At 37.3% G+C, this 15057-nt stretch overlaps 1 protein-coding gene across 1 annotated transcript in view; it reads left to right on the forward strand.

Annotated features, from left to right (window-relative positions):
- Nucleotides 1-15057, forward strand: part of DNAH11 (dynein, axonemal, heavy chain 11) — a 481900-nt gene that overhangs the window by 205900 nt on the left and 260943 nt on the right. The window contains exons 43-44 of the mRNA XM_006880385.1: nucleotides 9369-9519; nucleotides 14370-14501. Coding sequence (XP_006880447.1) covers nucleotides 9369-9519; nucleotides 14370-14501 — 283 coding nt within the window. The remainder of the gene's footprint in view (nucleotides 1-9368; nucleotides 9520-14369; nucleotides 14502-15057) is intronic.

A 15057-nucleotide genomic window follows, 5' to 3' on the forward strand; every position in this document is an offset into this window, starting at 1 on the left:
CTTATTGCTATTGCTAAGACTTCCAAAACAATATTGAATAAAAGAGGTGATAGTGGGCATCCTTGCCTAGTTCCTGTTCTTAAAGGGAATGCCTTTTTCTAAACCAATATCTTAAATCTTTATTTTCTCCCAACTTTTTATTATAAAGTGTTTGGGATTTGCAAACTTTCACTTAAATAAAAAAAACAATTCAATAAGAAGAAGTAAGATAATGCACATATAATGCTTAAAAATGTTCAATAAAGAAAGGCTATTGTTTTACAAAAAGAAAGAAAGTGTTCAGGTCTATAGAAAAGCGGAAAGGGAGTACAGTGCACCCTTTTTCTAGAGTCACTATATTGTTACCATTCTACTACATTTGCTTTCCTTCTGGCTGTGTAGAAACATGCATTTTCTACCTTTATTATTTTATTTTTGTGGAATTGTCTGAAGCTAAGCTGAAGGTTTTTAGACACTTCATCATTAAGTATACTCATAAGCATCTGTTCTTGAAGAGCTCTTCTATGAGGATACAGAAAATTAACAAACACAAGAAGTATATTCTCAATACAACACTATATAATAAGCATTCATGTCTCAAATTTTCCCAATTACACTAGTATCAACCTCTATAAAGTTTTGTTTTTAATCTAACACACGTCAAAGTAAGGGTCATTCATTGTATTTACTTGTCATGTCTCTGCTGTTTTATCTAGAACATTCCTTCATTTTTTCTTTCTTGATTATTCCCTTTTTTTGAAAAAGGAAACAAACCAAGGGTCTCAAAGATTGGTTCTTTGGTGGTTACACAGTTGTTGTCAGGTGTTAATCGAGTCCAACTCATAGCAACTGTGTGAACAAACAACCTGAACCCTGCCCTGTCCTGTGCCATCCTCACCATCTCTGACACAGTAAAGCCCATTGTTGCGATGTGTCAGTCCATCTCATTGGGGGTCTTCCCCTCCTTCACTGACCCTTCATCTTTCCAAGCATGATGCCCCTTTCCAAGGAATAGCCTTGTCTAGCTACATGTCCAGAGTATGAAAGATGAAACTTCACCATCTCTGCCTCCAAAGAGCACTCTGGCTGCACTTTCTCCCACTTTAGTCTTTCCATTTATATGTGTTGATATGTCTTGTGGCCTAGAAGTACAGACTTGCACTGGTAACCTAAATGTATGCAGTTTGAATCTACCAGTTGCTCTGAGGAAGAAAGGTGTGCAGTATCCTCCTGTTTGGTTTACTGCCTTTGAAAAATTGCTTGAGGGTCAGGTATGAATTGGTTCTGCCTCAATGCTATATAACATTTATAAGTATTAACTCACCTCTTTTTTTCTGTAATAAAAATTTTCTCTACCCATATCTCCTACATACTCTTTCCCCCCTTCTAGTGAGAAGAAATCCTGATGGTTATTGGCTTGAGTTAGAACAATAACTTGGATTCATGATATTGATTTCACTGATTTTAAATTGTGATTTCACTTTCTTCCCCTTCTCATGAATTTTTAATTTAAATGGGTTAAGACTCATTACCAGCACTATTCAGTTAGGTGGTCAAATGATACCAGATTTTGTCAGTGTGACACCCTTCAAATAAAAGCCTCTGTGTGCTTCTTGCTCACCTCCTTAGTCTTTGAACACTTTTTCTGCCTGAACAAGATGATTCTAGTCCATCTGAGACTTTTCTTACTCCAGACCCAAAATCCACCTTTTCTCCAGCAAACTCTTTTAATATAAACCAAAACACATACTCATTTGCTATCAGGTCAATTGCAACTGATAGTGACCTGGTGAGACAGAATAAACAGCCCCAAAATACTGCTGTAGATTTTAGGGTGGACTGTCTCTTCTTTCTTCCATAGGACCGATGATGTGTTTGAACTATGGATCTTCATTGTTCAAAGTCTAGAGTCTTAGCCACAGAGCCACTAAAGCTCCTTCCTTTTAATATGGTCAGTAGTATTGAAGATTTAAATGAGAGATGCCACATGTACTTATTGTCATTGGTGTGACATTCCTTCCAAGCCCTATCAATAAGCAAAACTTGAAAATCTGTATTTTTTAAAATTTATATTGGGGGAACTAGTTAAATAGTGTTAGTAAAGGGACAGTTAAATACTATTCTCATAGCATCCTTGTAACCTACCATTTAAGGGCAAGAGATGATGTGTTTATTACTTTGGTCTCTTAGAATATTTTTATTTAAAAAATCCCAGAGTTATTTTTTAAAAATAATTTTATAATCATGTTTTGGGTCCAGCATTTTTAAAAATTATACTAGCACATGACTAGCCTTAGAAGTCAAACCTATTTTAATTCCGAGTTTTAATTGCATCTACTAGAATAATACTGAGCTCTGGGAATGTCTCTTGCGATCTTGTGAAATGGAAAAAGGACAAGGTACAGAAGATATTTTTCTGAAAATTTATAATTAATGACATTTTTTATCAAATAAATGATAAAAATATATTAAAGGAAAGTGACATGAACAATGAAAAATATAAAAGTGATTTCTATGTTCCCTTAGCAGGAGAAGGATGGGTAACCTCTTCCCATGCAATTAGCTGCCTCTTGAGAACCCATCGGAGGGTGAGCTATGGGTCAGCTCTGACTTTTTGGTACACAACAACAATAACAACAGTGTTCCCTTCCAGAGCATAACAGTAGAAATGTAGTTTACTTTATTATTTATCATAAATAGAACATTGTAGTGGCATAGACTATAAGGAGATGTGCTGTCAACTTAAAAGTGGCATCTTGCTGGTGCTTTGAATCCATCAGCTCCTCCTCAGGATAAACATGGGAAGTCTCCTCCCATGTGATTTACAGCTTTGGGAAAACAGCTAGGGTATCAGCTATCGGTTGATTTCAATTCAATTGTAATGAGTTTGAAGATTTGGTGTGATGGCTGGTTTCTTGTTGTAAATGACAAGAAATGGAGTATTTCTAAATTTAGCCTGACTCCAAAAGAGGAGTTACATTTTAACTAGTTAAGTTTATGGAGCCACAGCTGTAGAACATACTTTTTCCTCTGAAATATTCTTACAGCATTTATTGCCAATTCTCCCACATGTGTTGGATGGTATCATTTACCACTGACACTCTATTTGTTCATTGTGAGGTGAGACTGGCTCAGGACAGGGCAGGGTTCAAAGCTGCTGTGCATAGGGTTACTATGGGTTGCGGGCCACTTGATGACACAGAACAACCACCACCACCAGAGGAACGCAGACCTGCAGAGGTAATGTGTGTATTTGCACCATTTGCTGGCACACCCAGAAGTATTTTCTTGGAGCCTTTGTCCACTGTCAGTAGAACTTAATGGTATAGTGATTCCTGACCTGCCATATGCAAAGTAAGCCAATCCCATTTTGCAGGCTGGTGTGAGGGGACTGGGAAGGGTGGAATTTGCTGTGCTTTCAGAGCCTTTCTACAAGGTATCACTGCCTTCAGGAAAGTTGCATAAAGACAGTTGGGTTCTGAGCACGATCCTACCAACTCTACTAATGAGCACGGTTTATTGAGAATGTATGTTGTCAGCTATGAGTCACAGCCCTGTACATGTGAAGTCATTTAATCCTCTCAGTCTTCCTAGGAAGTGCATATTATTATCATCTCAATGACAGTTGAGAAACTATAGGGAAAAAAGAGGTTTAATATCTTGTCCAATTGCTCAGTTAAGAAGAGATGAATGAATGAATTTTTAAAAAAATATAATTATCTGGGAGGGGGGGAAAGGAGGCAGAGAGATTCTGTAAAATGTGCAACAATGAATGAATGAAAATCTAAGCTCTCTGTTAACATCCATTAAAATAACTTTTTTCTTTAAAAAAAGGGATGAATCATTATGCTCTAACTTTTATATATTGATTTTCAGGCACTAATTCATTTACATTTTGTTTTGTTCATGTGCCTAGAGTTTTATACAATCTTTCATTCACATCATGTTTTAATCATTCATACACAGTGCATTTATATAATGAATCACTATTGATCTATGCCTATTATTACCCCGTCTTTGCTTTTTTTCTATTCATTTTTTTCCATTTTCTTCCCTTCCCCTCCCCAGTTCACTTTGCAATGCACCTCTTGTTCCAGATTGTTGTCATACAGTGCCTAATCATACATTTCTCTCAAACAGTTCTTCCCCTCATCTGTTCCAACACAGTGTTCATTATCTACACACTCTTTTCCTATTCTCCACCCAAACTCCATGTCAGTCTTACTCTCTAACAGCGATGTTATTCAGTGTTTGTCCTTTTTTGACTATAAGATATTTTGCTCAGCCCACTCTTTTCCACACTAACACATATTATGTAATGTTTTGCGAATTCATTGTTTTTCAATGCTGTGTAATATTCCATAGTGTGAATGTACCATAGTTTTTCTATCCATTCTTTTGTTGATGAGCACTTGGGTTGCTTCCATTTCTTTGCTATTGTGAATAATGCAGCAGTAAACATGGGTGTGCACACATCTGTTTGAGTTGTGGCTCTGGTTTCTTTAGGGTATATTCCAAATAGTGGAATTGCTGAGTCAAATGGTATTTTTTTTTCTCTTTCTTTATAATGTTTCTTTTTTTTATTAAATTTTATTAGTTTTAATGAACATTTACAGAGATTTTGGGTTTTCATTCATTCATTGTTGCACTGTTTTCTCCACCCTCCTCCCCAGTTTGCTCTTCTTCCCCCCCAATGTCTGTTTTAATTGTCCAATTGCCACAGTGCTTGTCAAAGCCAGTTCTGATTAATCTCCTTTGTCAGTGTGCCCCTTGCCATTCCCTATCACTCCTCCCTGAGAGAGACTTCACCCTGATTCATAAGGAAAAGGGGATGGCATATTCTCTTAGCTACTTCCTGCTGAAAAGGAACGCTGTGGGTTTCAGGGTGAATGTCTTCTCTCACTACTCCAAAGGGCCCCCTTAGCAGTAGGAAACACATAGACTATTATGGAGATTGATTTTGGAATTTAGATGCACTGTTATCAGTTGTGCTTAGCCATACATGTTCATATCCTTGAAGATGTATCATGGAAGTGTTGCAGCCTAGAAGATACAAATTTAACTAACAAGTTAAAAGTGCATGAGTCAAAAATTGAAAAGCAATAGTATTCTGAGTAGAGGTTCTAATAGTGGCACAAATCAAGTTACAGAGGTAAGGTGGTTCCATTGCCATCCTTACTCTAACTTAATTTTTTTAAATTTAAATTTGTTATTAATTTCAGTGAAAATTTACAGAGACTTTGGATTTCCATTCATTCATTGTTGTAGATTTGTCCCCTCCCAAGGCTCACCCCCACCAGACATTACCCTCTTGGAAAAGTAAAAGAAAAGATTCTTTCATTATTTTACAAACCCTCCCCCCAGGTCCACTCCACCATGTAGCCATCGCTCTAGACTCCTGTCATGACCGAAATACCTAATCACATATCTCTTTTAAACAGTTTTCTCCCTTCTCTGTTTCAGAGCAGCATACATTATTGAACCCATCTTACTCAGTCTCTCCCCAACCCCAAGGACAGTCCCATTCTACAACAGTGGCACCATGCAATATTTGTCCCTTTGTGACTGGGACATTTCACTCAGCATAATGTTCTCCAGAGTCAACCATTTTGAGTAATATTGCATGAGTTCCTTGTTTTTTAATGCAGCATAGTATTCCATTGTGCGAATATACCACAGCTTCTCTAGCCATTCGTTTGTTGATGGACACTTAGGTTGTTTCCAACTCCCTGCTATTGTGAACAAAGCTGCAATAAACATGGTGTGTATGTATCTGCTGGGATGTAAATGGTATTTTTATTCCCAACTTTTTTGAGAAAGCACCAAACCACCTTCCATAGTCATTGTGCCATTTTACATTTCCACAGGCAGTGAATAAGAGTCTCTTTCAGACTCTTCACAACCTCAAGTGCAGTGCAATCTCAAAGTAGAAACCAATTCCATTCCTCAATGAGATGGAAAAGACACTTTCTAATTTTATTCAAATAAGTAAAGCACTACCAAAAAAGAGAAACAAAATAGGAGGCATTACACTTCCTGATCTCAAATCCTACTACACAGCTGTGGTGGTCAAGATAGCATGGTATTGGTATAGCAATTGGTGGAAGAGAATTGAGAATCCAGAAATCAGCTCATCAACCTATGGTCAACTGATGTTTGACAAGAAGATGGAATCAGTGAAGTGGGGAAATGACAGCCACTTTAACAAATGGTGCTGATAAAATTGGAAAACTGCAGAAAACTTAGGCAAGGCTCACACTTCACACCATACACAAAACCAGCTCAAGGTGGATCAGGGACCTATGAATAAAACCAAAGACTGTAAAATTTATCAGAGAAAACCTAGGAACAATTCTAGAAGCCCTCATCCCCAGCATGAAGAGACTTCCAAGCATAATGAAAAACATACAACCAGGAGAGAATAAGATAGGTGAAGGTGACCTTCTAAGGATCAAATCTCTATGCCCATCAAAACACTTTTCCAACAGGATAAAAAGGAAACCCACAGATTGGGAAAAATACTCAGCAATGGCTTATTTGATAAGGGATTTATACCCATAATTTCTAGACTACACTGGCACCTCAACAAGAAAAAGATAACCCAGTCACAAAATGGGCACAGGATATGAATAGACACTTAACCAAAGAAAACATTCATATGGTAAACAAAATGTATGAAGAAATGTTCAAAATCTCTAGCTGTCAAAGAGATGCAAATAAAAACAACTACAAGATACCCTCTCATGCCAGCAATGATAGCAAAGTTCAGCAGGACAGCAAATAATAAATACAACCTGTATTTTTGAATCTTTCCTATTTCTTCACCTACCACTCCCTGCCAATCTGTCCATTAAACTCCGCTATCCTGCTGATTTCCACCCTTCTCCTTTTTCCTCCCTCTTCCCTCTTTCCTCTTCTGGACATTTATCTTACTTTTAATCTTGTACCTTACTATATAATCTTATACATTAACATTACTAGCTATCTCATTTTTACAATAATAGTCTTACACAGTGTTTATCTTTATGAAACAATTAGTTCATTCAGCATAATGCTGTCTAGACTCTCCCATGTTATGTAGTATTTTACAAACTCACTATTCCTTAGTGCTGCATAGTATTCCATTATCTACAGTTTCTCAAGCCATTTTTTATTGATGAGCTTTTGTGCTTCTTCTGTATGAAAAAATTTGTAAAGAAAAGTTAGTGATAGAGCTTAAGAAATTAAAATGAAGTGATCAATTGGGGTGCAAATCTGGGCAGTCTCATTCAAGAGCCTTCTATCTCCCTAACCAAGCCCCAAGGAAAGCTGGTGGTGTAATGGCAAAGGGTCCAGTTGCTCAATAGAAGGCCACAGCTTGAACCCACTTAGCATCTCCACAGGAATCAATACTGTAGCTTGGCTCTTGTGAATATTACAGCCTAGAGAACACTATGGAGCAGTCCTACATTGCCACATGGAATTGTTGTGAGTCACATTTGACTCAGTAGCATCTAATAAGAAGTAAGTCTTCACTTCTTTCTTTTCCCCTTCCTGATAAATGCTACATACTGAGATTTGGATGTGCAATCAAACCAGTAGCTAAGGAGTAGGTATGATCTTCTTGCCTTTGTTATTACTAATCCCTGCTTTCCCCTGTTTCTTGATGCCCACCATCGCCACCACCATAACATGCATGCTCTGTCAGTGTCATCATGCCACTAAACTTTAACTGAAAACCATCGCTCTTGGACCAACAAGTGTTTTGACAGCTGACACTTGATATATATTATCACAGTATAAACATAATTCACTGTTTAATAACTGTCCATCATAATGTCTCTTGAAAATCAAAGAAAGCCTTTTGTAAAATAAAAAAACATGCCTTAATTTTTTCCAAGACATTTACTTTATTAAACCATATTTGCTTAAAGCCAAATGTAGCTGTAGTTGATCTGGGACTCATGTTGTTTCTCTAATCTCAACTAAATAAATTTATTAGCATGACTTTTTGCATACAGAGGACTTCTTGAACAGTTATTTTTAGCTGATCATCATAAAATTGGACTTCCAGAAGCTACTGTGGACGCAGCTAAGTCTTGCTGATTTTTTGTTCAACGAACCCATGATTCTTTTCATTGTTGAAGTTGTTTGTTTGTTTGTTTGTTTGTTTGTTTTTAAAAGAGCTCTGGTGGTGGAGTGGATAGCATATTGCCCTGCTAATGCAAAGTTCAGCAGATTGAATCCACCAGCCTCCCTGAGGCAGAAAGTCACACAATGGAATACTAGGTAGCATGCAGGAGCAATAACTTTGTAAACTATTATCTAACTTGGGAGGGACTGGAGAGCATTATGTTGAGTGAACTAATTCAGTCCCACAAGGATAAATATTGTGAAAGACCATTATTGTAGAAGTAGTATAAGAATTCAGGGTGGGTGGGAGAGGCTGGAAGCAGAGGGATATGGACGTACAGTGGGAAGAGGGGATTAATCATTGGAGTGTTCAATTTGGTGGGTGGGGGTGTGTGAGAGAAATCGAAAGAATTTGTTCTAATTTGTATTAGAATTTTGTAAATAATATAGTTAAAAAATACATTTAGAAAAAATTACAGCCTCAGAAACCAAATGAAGATTCACTAGGAGTCAGACACAATTGCATGGCACTAGGGGATTTTTGGGTGTGTTATTTCTTGACTATATGAAAGGAGGGTGGTGAAGATTGGACAGGGTTCAAATTTGTTGTTCATAGGGTCACTATGAGTTGTTGTTGACTCCGTGGTATCTAACAGCAACAATGTGTGATGGGATTTTATGTATCAGAATTTACAACAGACCATAAGCTTCAGATAAATACCTGTGCACCCAAATATGCACTGAAATCTTAAAGTCAGTTATTTAAAATGCATTAGCAGCTATCAGGTTAGAGTTACGTCCTCTCCATGTAGAAACAGAGGGCCTTTGAAAAAGCCTCTGTGGAATTTTCACCTTTTTATTTGTAACTGATTTCTCATTACCAAATAATTGATGCCACTATTAATCAAGAACAATCCCAAGCTGTTTCCATAAATAAGAGTGACCCCATGAGAATAGTTTTGGTCCTTTGGGAAATGACACCCTGCCCTTCTTGACAAATGCTTGGTAATGGCCTACTTATACTCCATTATGTTTGCCTTCTAAGTGCCATTACGAGTTTCTTTTACATTCTTTTCATTAGGGAAAAAATTGGCCATTAATGCAAGTTTTTAAAGAGCCATTTTAAAATATTTGCAGATTGGGCACTAGAATGAACTCACTAACCACATCCCTGAAGTGGTACATCAAGCTGAGCTGAAGGGAGCAGCTTTTGATGGAAGGATAGTCTCCCTTCGAAGCCCAGTGCTCCATAAAAGCTTTTCTGTGTTATTTTTCAGGTATGTGGCCAGTTGGATAGACAGAAGGCGGCATCAATCAGAAAAGGCCAACTTAACTATTCTTTTTGATAAGTATGTTCCTGCATGCTTGGATAAGCTGAGAACAAGCTTTAAAACCATCACTTCAATTTCAGAAAACAGCCTGGTGCAGGTCAGCTCTTTTTTATTGTAGTGATTCTGGCTTTGATATGGCAGTGGGGTTTGACTGAAAGGATAGGAGGTTTTGCTTGGTTTAAAAGACGGGAAGATATCTGGAATGGTTAGGTTACTCTAAACCACTCCTCCCCCCATATTCATGTTTCCTATTGCTTTTACTTGTTTAGTTGTTGCAAATATATGTATGTAACAAAACATACTTTATCATTTCATGACTCTTTACAACTATAATCATCATCGACTTGCAACTTTCCCCTTAATAGAAACTCATTGTCTTTTAAGTCTTGAGTCCCTTTAACCTCTCCTCTCCCATCTGCCTCTGGGACCACTAATAATCTTGGGTCTTTATCTATGGGGAGCTCTGAGGCCGTAGCCATGGGATTGTGTCGTTAACTCAGAGATTGTGCTCCCAGAAGTCCAAATTATTAGCTACTCTGCGGGAGAAAGATGATGCAATTTACAACCTCTGAAAACCCACCAGAGTGGCAGCTATGAGTCAGTTCCAAGTGGCCAGCAATGAGTTGTTAAGTTGATGTTTAGATAATTGCCCATCCCTCGATGTTTTCTTTATCTCACATATGTAGGGCATGCTGTCAAGAGGGGCTAGTCTTTTAAAAAAAGAAAAGAAAAACCAGGAAAGGTAGAGTCAGCAAAAGAAAAGAAGAACCCCAAAGAGACGGATTGGCACAATGGCTCCAACAAAGGGCTTGGACATGATGGAAATCTTGAGATGGCAACAGATAGGGCAAGGTTCATTGAGTCATTCTGAGTTGCAGTCAACTCAGAAGCCCCCGGCAACATCATCAAAAAAATGTTTGCCTGGTCTAGGTATTTAATACCTAAGTGGAAGGAAAGCTCCATGATTTTTTTTTTTCAGAGACAACACCAAATCCCTAACACATCACAGGTGCTAAGTATGGGGTTTTGGAGTCATTGTTTCCTTCCAAGTATATTTGAGCAGAACAGGATCTCAGCAGCTTTTTGTATTTTTCTATTTCCTGAGTAATTTGCCCAGAGAAGGTGCTCAGTGTGCCTTTTGAATGAAAGAAATTAGTGCAATTAAAATGTTGGCCAGAGAATAAGAGAAAAACTTCTAAATTTTGCCATAAATGTGTTACCACCCACAGACCTCCCACTCTGCCCTTCTTTTCTTCTCTCCCCTTCCCCTCCCAAAAGATTTCTTAGGTCCTGTCAATATAAATGAAAAGTTCAGAATATTCTAGGGGGAAGTTTTTCTGATCCTAATTACAAGACAGCTGGTAAGAGTGAAAGGTATATATGATATGTTGTCATGGAAGCAAATGAAAATAATTCACAGCACACAGCAATGAAGGTTTTGAATTAATCTCAGCATGAAGGAAAACTCACCCCAGCCTCTGTAAGCATAAAACTTCACTGAAAGGTCCCTCCCCATAGAAGCAAATTTTGTTTCTAAATTCTTTGTTACTGTCAAGTTACCATGTTACCAAATTTGCTTGAAGCTAAGTGGAAAATAGTTACCAGCATAATAAGAAGAGAAAGTTAAGGTTTTTGGATAATTCACACACCAATTAAGTAAACGATAGTCTTCAGCAGTAATTATCTGAGGTATAATTTCTTTCTGAAAGCAGGTCTGAATTTATTCATAATGAATTAATTATGTGGTTAGCCTAATTAGACTTCCTCTGGTGTAATACTTGCAAAAGCATGATAATGTTCTTTCTCAAGTTGGCTTGTGTATTTGTGTGATTCTCTGTGGTGTTAACTTTTTTTCATTCAAGACTAGTGTGAAAATAGGTCAGTAGGAATTAATATGACTTCACTCTCACCTCCTCCTTTTGTAGTATGCAGAAATGTCATTTTATCATTAGCTACCCGCCACCCACCCCACTGTTGTTTTATAGCCTCTTTTTTGTGGTTACCTGTAAGAACAGAGATTTATGACAGAAATGAATATAAAAAAGGGATACTTTAAAATGGCCCCCTTAAAAAAAATGGCCCCCTTAAGAACTTAATATGCTGTGTTTTACAAAATACGAAAAAGCTTAACTTTGGTTCTGGTAATAAGCATTAATTCTTTCAGAATACACTTTAAAATATGTATTTGTTAATTGTTAGCACAGGAACTAAAGCATTTTTTTAAAAGTATTGTATTTGGGAGAAAATTTTAAAAAACCAACACAATATTTTGTCATTAGAATTTGCAGCTCAGTGGACTGGCCACGGTGAAACCTTCAGTCTTTATTGTTTTGATCTTAACATTCTTCAGAACAATATGGCTTCCACTCAGAAATTGCATAGTCCTGGAGTTCTACATTATTTTTCTTGACAACAAATTCTATTTCCTTACAAAAACTAGAGCCTTATTTTATTTAAAATTTCATTTAAATTGACAACTATGGTATAATATTAAATAATAGAAATCAGAAGACATTTAAAAGTATAAGGAGTGTTCACCTGTTTCTATTAAAATATTTTGGGGGTTTGATGTTGTTATTGTTGTGTACCAGTGAATCAGAACCAACCCATACCTGACCCTCAAGTGGGTTTTCAGAGGCAGTAAATTGCATGGGAGGATATCGAACATCTTTTTTTCTACAAGGCATCTGTTGAATTTGAACCAAGTGCCTTATGGTTGGTAGTGTAGATCATTACCACTAAACCCTCAGAGCCCTCTAAGGAAAAAAGTAGTTTCAAACTATTTCCAAGATCAATTTACCTGTCTCTCTTGGGTTTTACCCTCATTTCCCCAGCTAACAAAGAAGGGCACATTCAATCTTGTCTGGCTTTATTACTGCTTGCATTGCTCTTTTGTGCGATAATGACTGATATCTATTGTTGCCTCCAAAAATAGTGGACAGGACATCATGAGCTATTTGGATCCAATGACAATGCTCATTACCGACAAATGATGTGTGTGCTTCAGAGAAGGAGCCAAAAAGTGTGCTCAGACTGGTTATTAGTCCTTATGGGAGAGGCATTTATTGCAACTATGGTCTCATTGTTCGCAGTGGGACTACCCACACCACGGGGCGTGTTTATGGCCAGGAGGGTGCTTGGGTGTCATCTGAGTGTGTGAAGGACACATTCCTGGACAGCACTTCTTCCCAGGTTAAATTTAGTCTGGTGTCTAAAATATGCCACAGGCTAAGGCTGCCAGCCCAACATTCTAAATTTGTGACAACAGGTGGCCAAACCTACTGCCAAAGCCATAGTGGGAAGTAGGTTATCTAAATGTGCAATGATGTGAAAATAGTCAGTAGAGTGGAGTCTTGTGCATTAAATCCTGATGATATCACAGCATAGTACTTTTTGATAAGCAAAGATGCTTTTCATATATTTTTAAGTGGGAAAGTAAATTATGGAATATTATGTATAAAATTATTCCTAAAAAGGGCATCATTATATGCCTGTTCTTTTTGCTTCTTTAGGTTATATTTATTTCAGGGTTTTGTTTATTATTGTAGTACATACACATGACATGAAACTGGGTTAACTGGTAGCCCACTGAGTAAGGAGTGGCACTGGCAACCCAAAGGCAGGAGGTTCAAATCTACCAGCTGCTCCTGGAGAGAAAGATGGGCAGTGTCCTCCTGTGATATTCACAGCATCTGAAAACCCTTTGGAGGACCAGCTATAAGTCAGTTCTGAATCGACAGGAATGAGTTAGAGGAAAACTTTTACCATTTAACACCCTTCATATGTAATTTACTGACATTAATTTTATATACCATATTGTCCAACCAGCACCATAGTTGTTTCTACATTTCCCCACAGTCCTTTCCAGAAACTTGAGGTCCCATAAGCAACGAGCCCAATTTTTGTCTTTATTCCTTCTTGGCCCCAGTAACTACTAATAAACTCTGCTCTCTGTACACTCGCCTCCTCTGGATATTTCTAAAAGTGATGCCATACAAAATTTTTCTTTAGAGTGATTTTAGTTGGGTAATATAATTTTTTAATCTTTATAATACTAGTTTGCTGTTACCTTGAGTATCAGTATGGAGCTCTGGTGGCCAAGTGGTAACGAGTCTTGCTGCCAACCCAAAGGCACATGGCTCAAATCCACTACCTCTTCCATAGGAGAAAAATAGACAGTCTCCTCCCCTTCTAGTTAAAGGCCCTGAAAACCTGCTGGTGGGTCAATTATGAGCTGGTCCAAACTTGTCAGAACCTAACAACAGCACAATATAATATCAATGTGGTTAAACGGGACGGGAGTTTTCTACCATTGGCTTAGAAACCTAAAGCAGTAATTTTTCTAAATTTTTTTATGATCAGGCATAGTTTTAATCTATTAAACACAAGGACACTATAAGTAACATTTAATAAACCAGACTTACTTAACAACAACAAGAAGACAAATATTTGATGAACGTATTTTAGCTATGATATGGATTTAACTATGGCAGCTATGCCACTATTTTATTGTGATTTGAATAAAGGTATTCAGAGTAAATTAAATTTTCATTTAACCATCCGTGCACATTTTGTACTATAGCATCAATTTTAATAAAGCTTACATACAGATTTGATTTAAAGATAAATTTATAATAGAACTTATTAATAATCTAGGCTTATTTATATAATACCTAAATCACATAACCTCTATTTAATGAGACAGTGTGGACATTAAGCCACACGTGAATGCAGCTATGGTAAAAGTCCTAAGAGAAAAATAACTGTCAATCTGGAATAATCAGTGATGTGCAGTAATTTTTAGCTCTTACAAAGTCATTCGTTTATGGAGTTGGGAAAAAAGTTTATCATCTACTAAAGATAAAATGGATTTGTGGGAAAGATCTATGAAAGTTACACTATTAATTTTTAAATGTCCCAAATGAACAACTGTTGCTTTCTCATTAGACTATTTGCGCTCTTTTGGAATGCCTGTTAACACCTGAAAACGTCCCCTCCGACAGCCCCAAGGAAATTTATGAAGTCTATTTTGTCTTTGCTTGTATCTGGGCCTTTGGAGGTACTCTGCTACAAGATCAGGTAAGTTTATAAATAGTTTCCAGTATAAGTTGCCCTGCTCTATAACTCGTTCAGCATTTCTTAAGATCAAGGAACTGAAGAACAAATTCAAACCTCGCGTTGCTATAATCAAGGATGCTTCAGGCAGAATATTATATGATCCAGAAAGTACTAAAAGAAGATGGAAGGAATATACTGAGACATTGTATCGAAAGGAATTGGCAGATAAAGAAGAATTTAATTAAATAACATTTGAGCAAGAGCCTAGGTGATGAAGGAAGAAGTTCAAGCTGCTTTGAAGGAAATAGCAAAAAAATAAGACCCCAGGAATAGATGTTATACCAATTGATGTATTTCAGCTAACAGATGCTGCCATGGATGTGCTCACCAAGTTGTGCCAAGAAATCTGGAGAACAACCACTTGGCTAACTGACTGGAAGAGATCTATATTTGTTCCCATTCCAAAGAAGGATGACCCAACAGAGTGTGGAAACTACAGAACAATATCATTGACTTCACATGCAAGCAAGATTCTACTGAAGATTATCCAAAAACGACTAGAACAGCACATCAGTAG

This window comes from Elephantulus edwardii, unplaced genomic scaffold, assembly GCF_000299155.1.
Source record: "Elephantulus edwardii isolate Elephantulus edwardi_28Jun2011 unplaced genomic scaffold, EleEdw1.0 scaffold00007, whole genome shotgun sequence".
NCBI classification, from domain to species: Eukaryota; Metazoa; Chordata; class Mammalia; order Macroscelidea; family Macroscelididae; genus Elephantulus; species Elephantulus edwardii.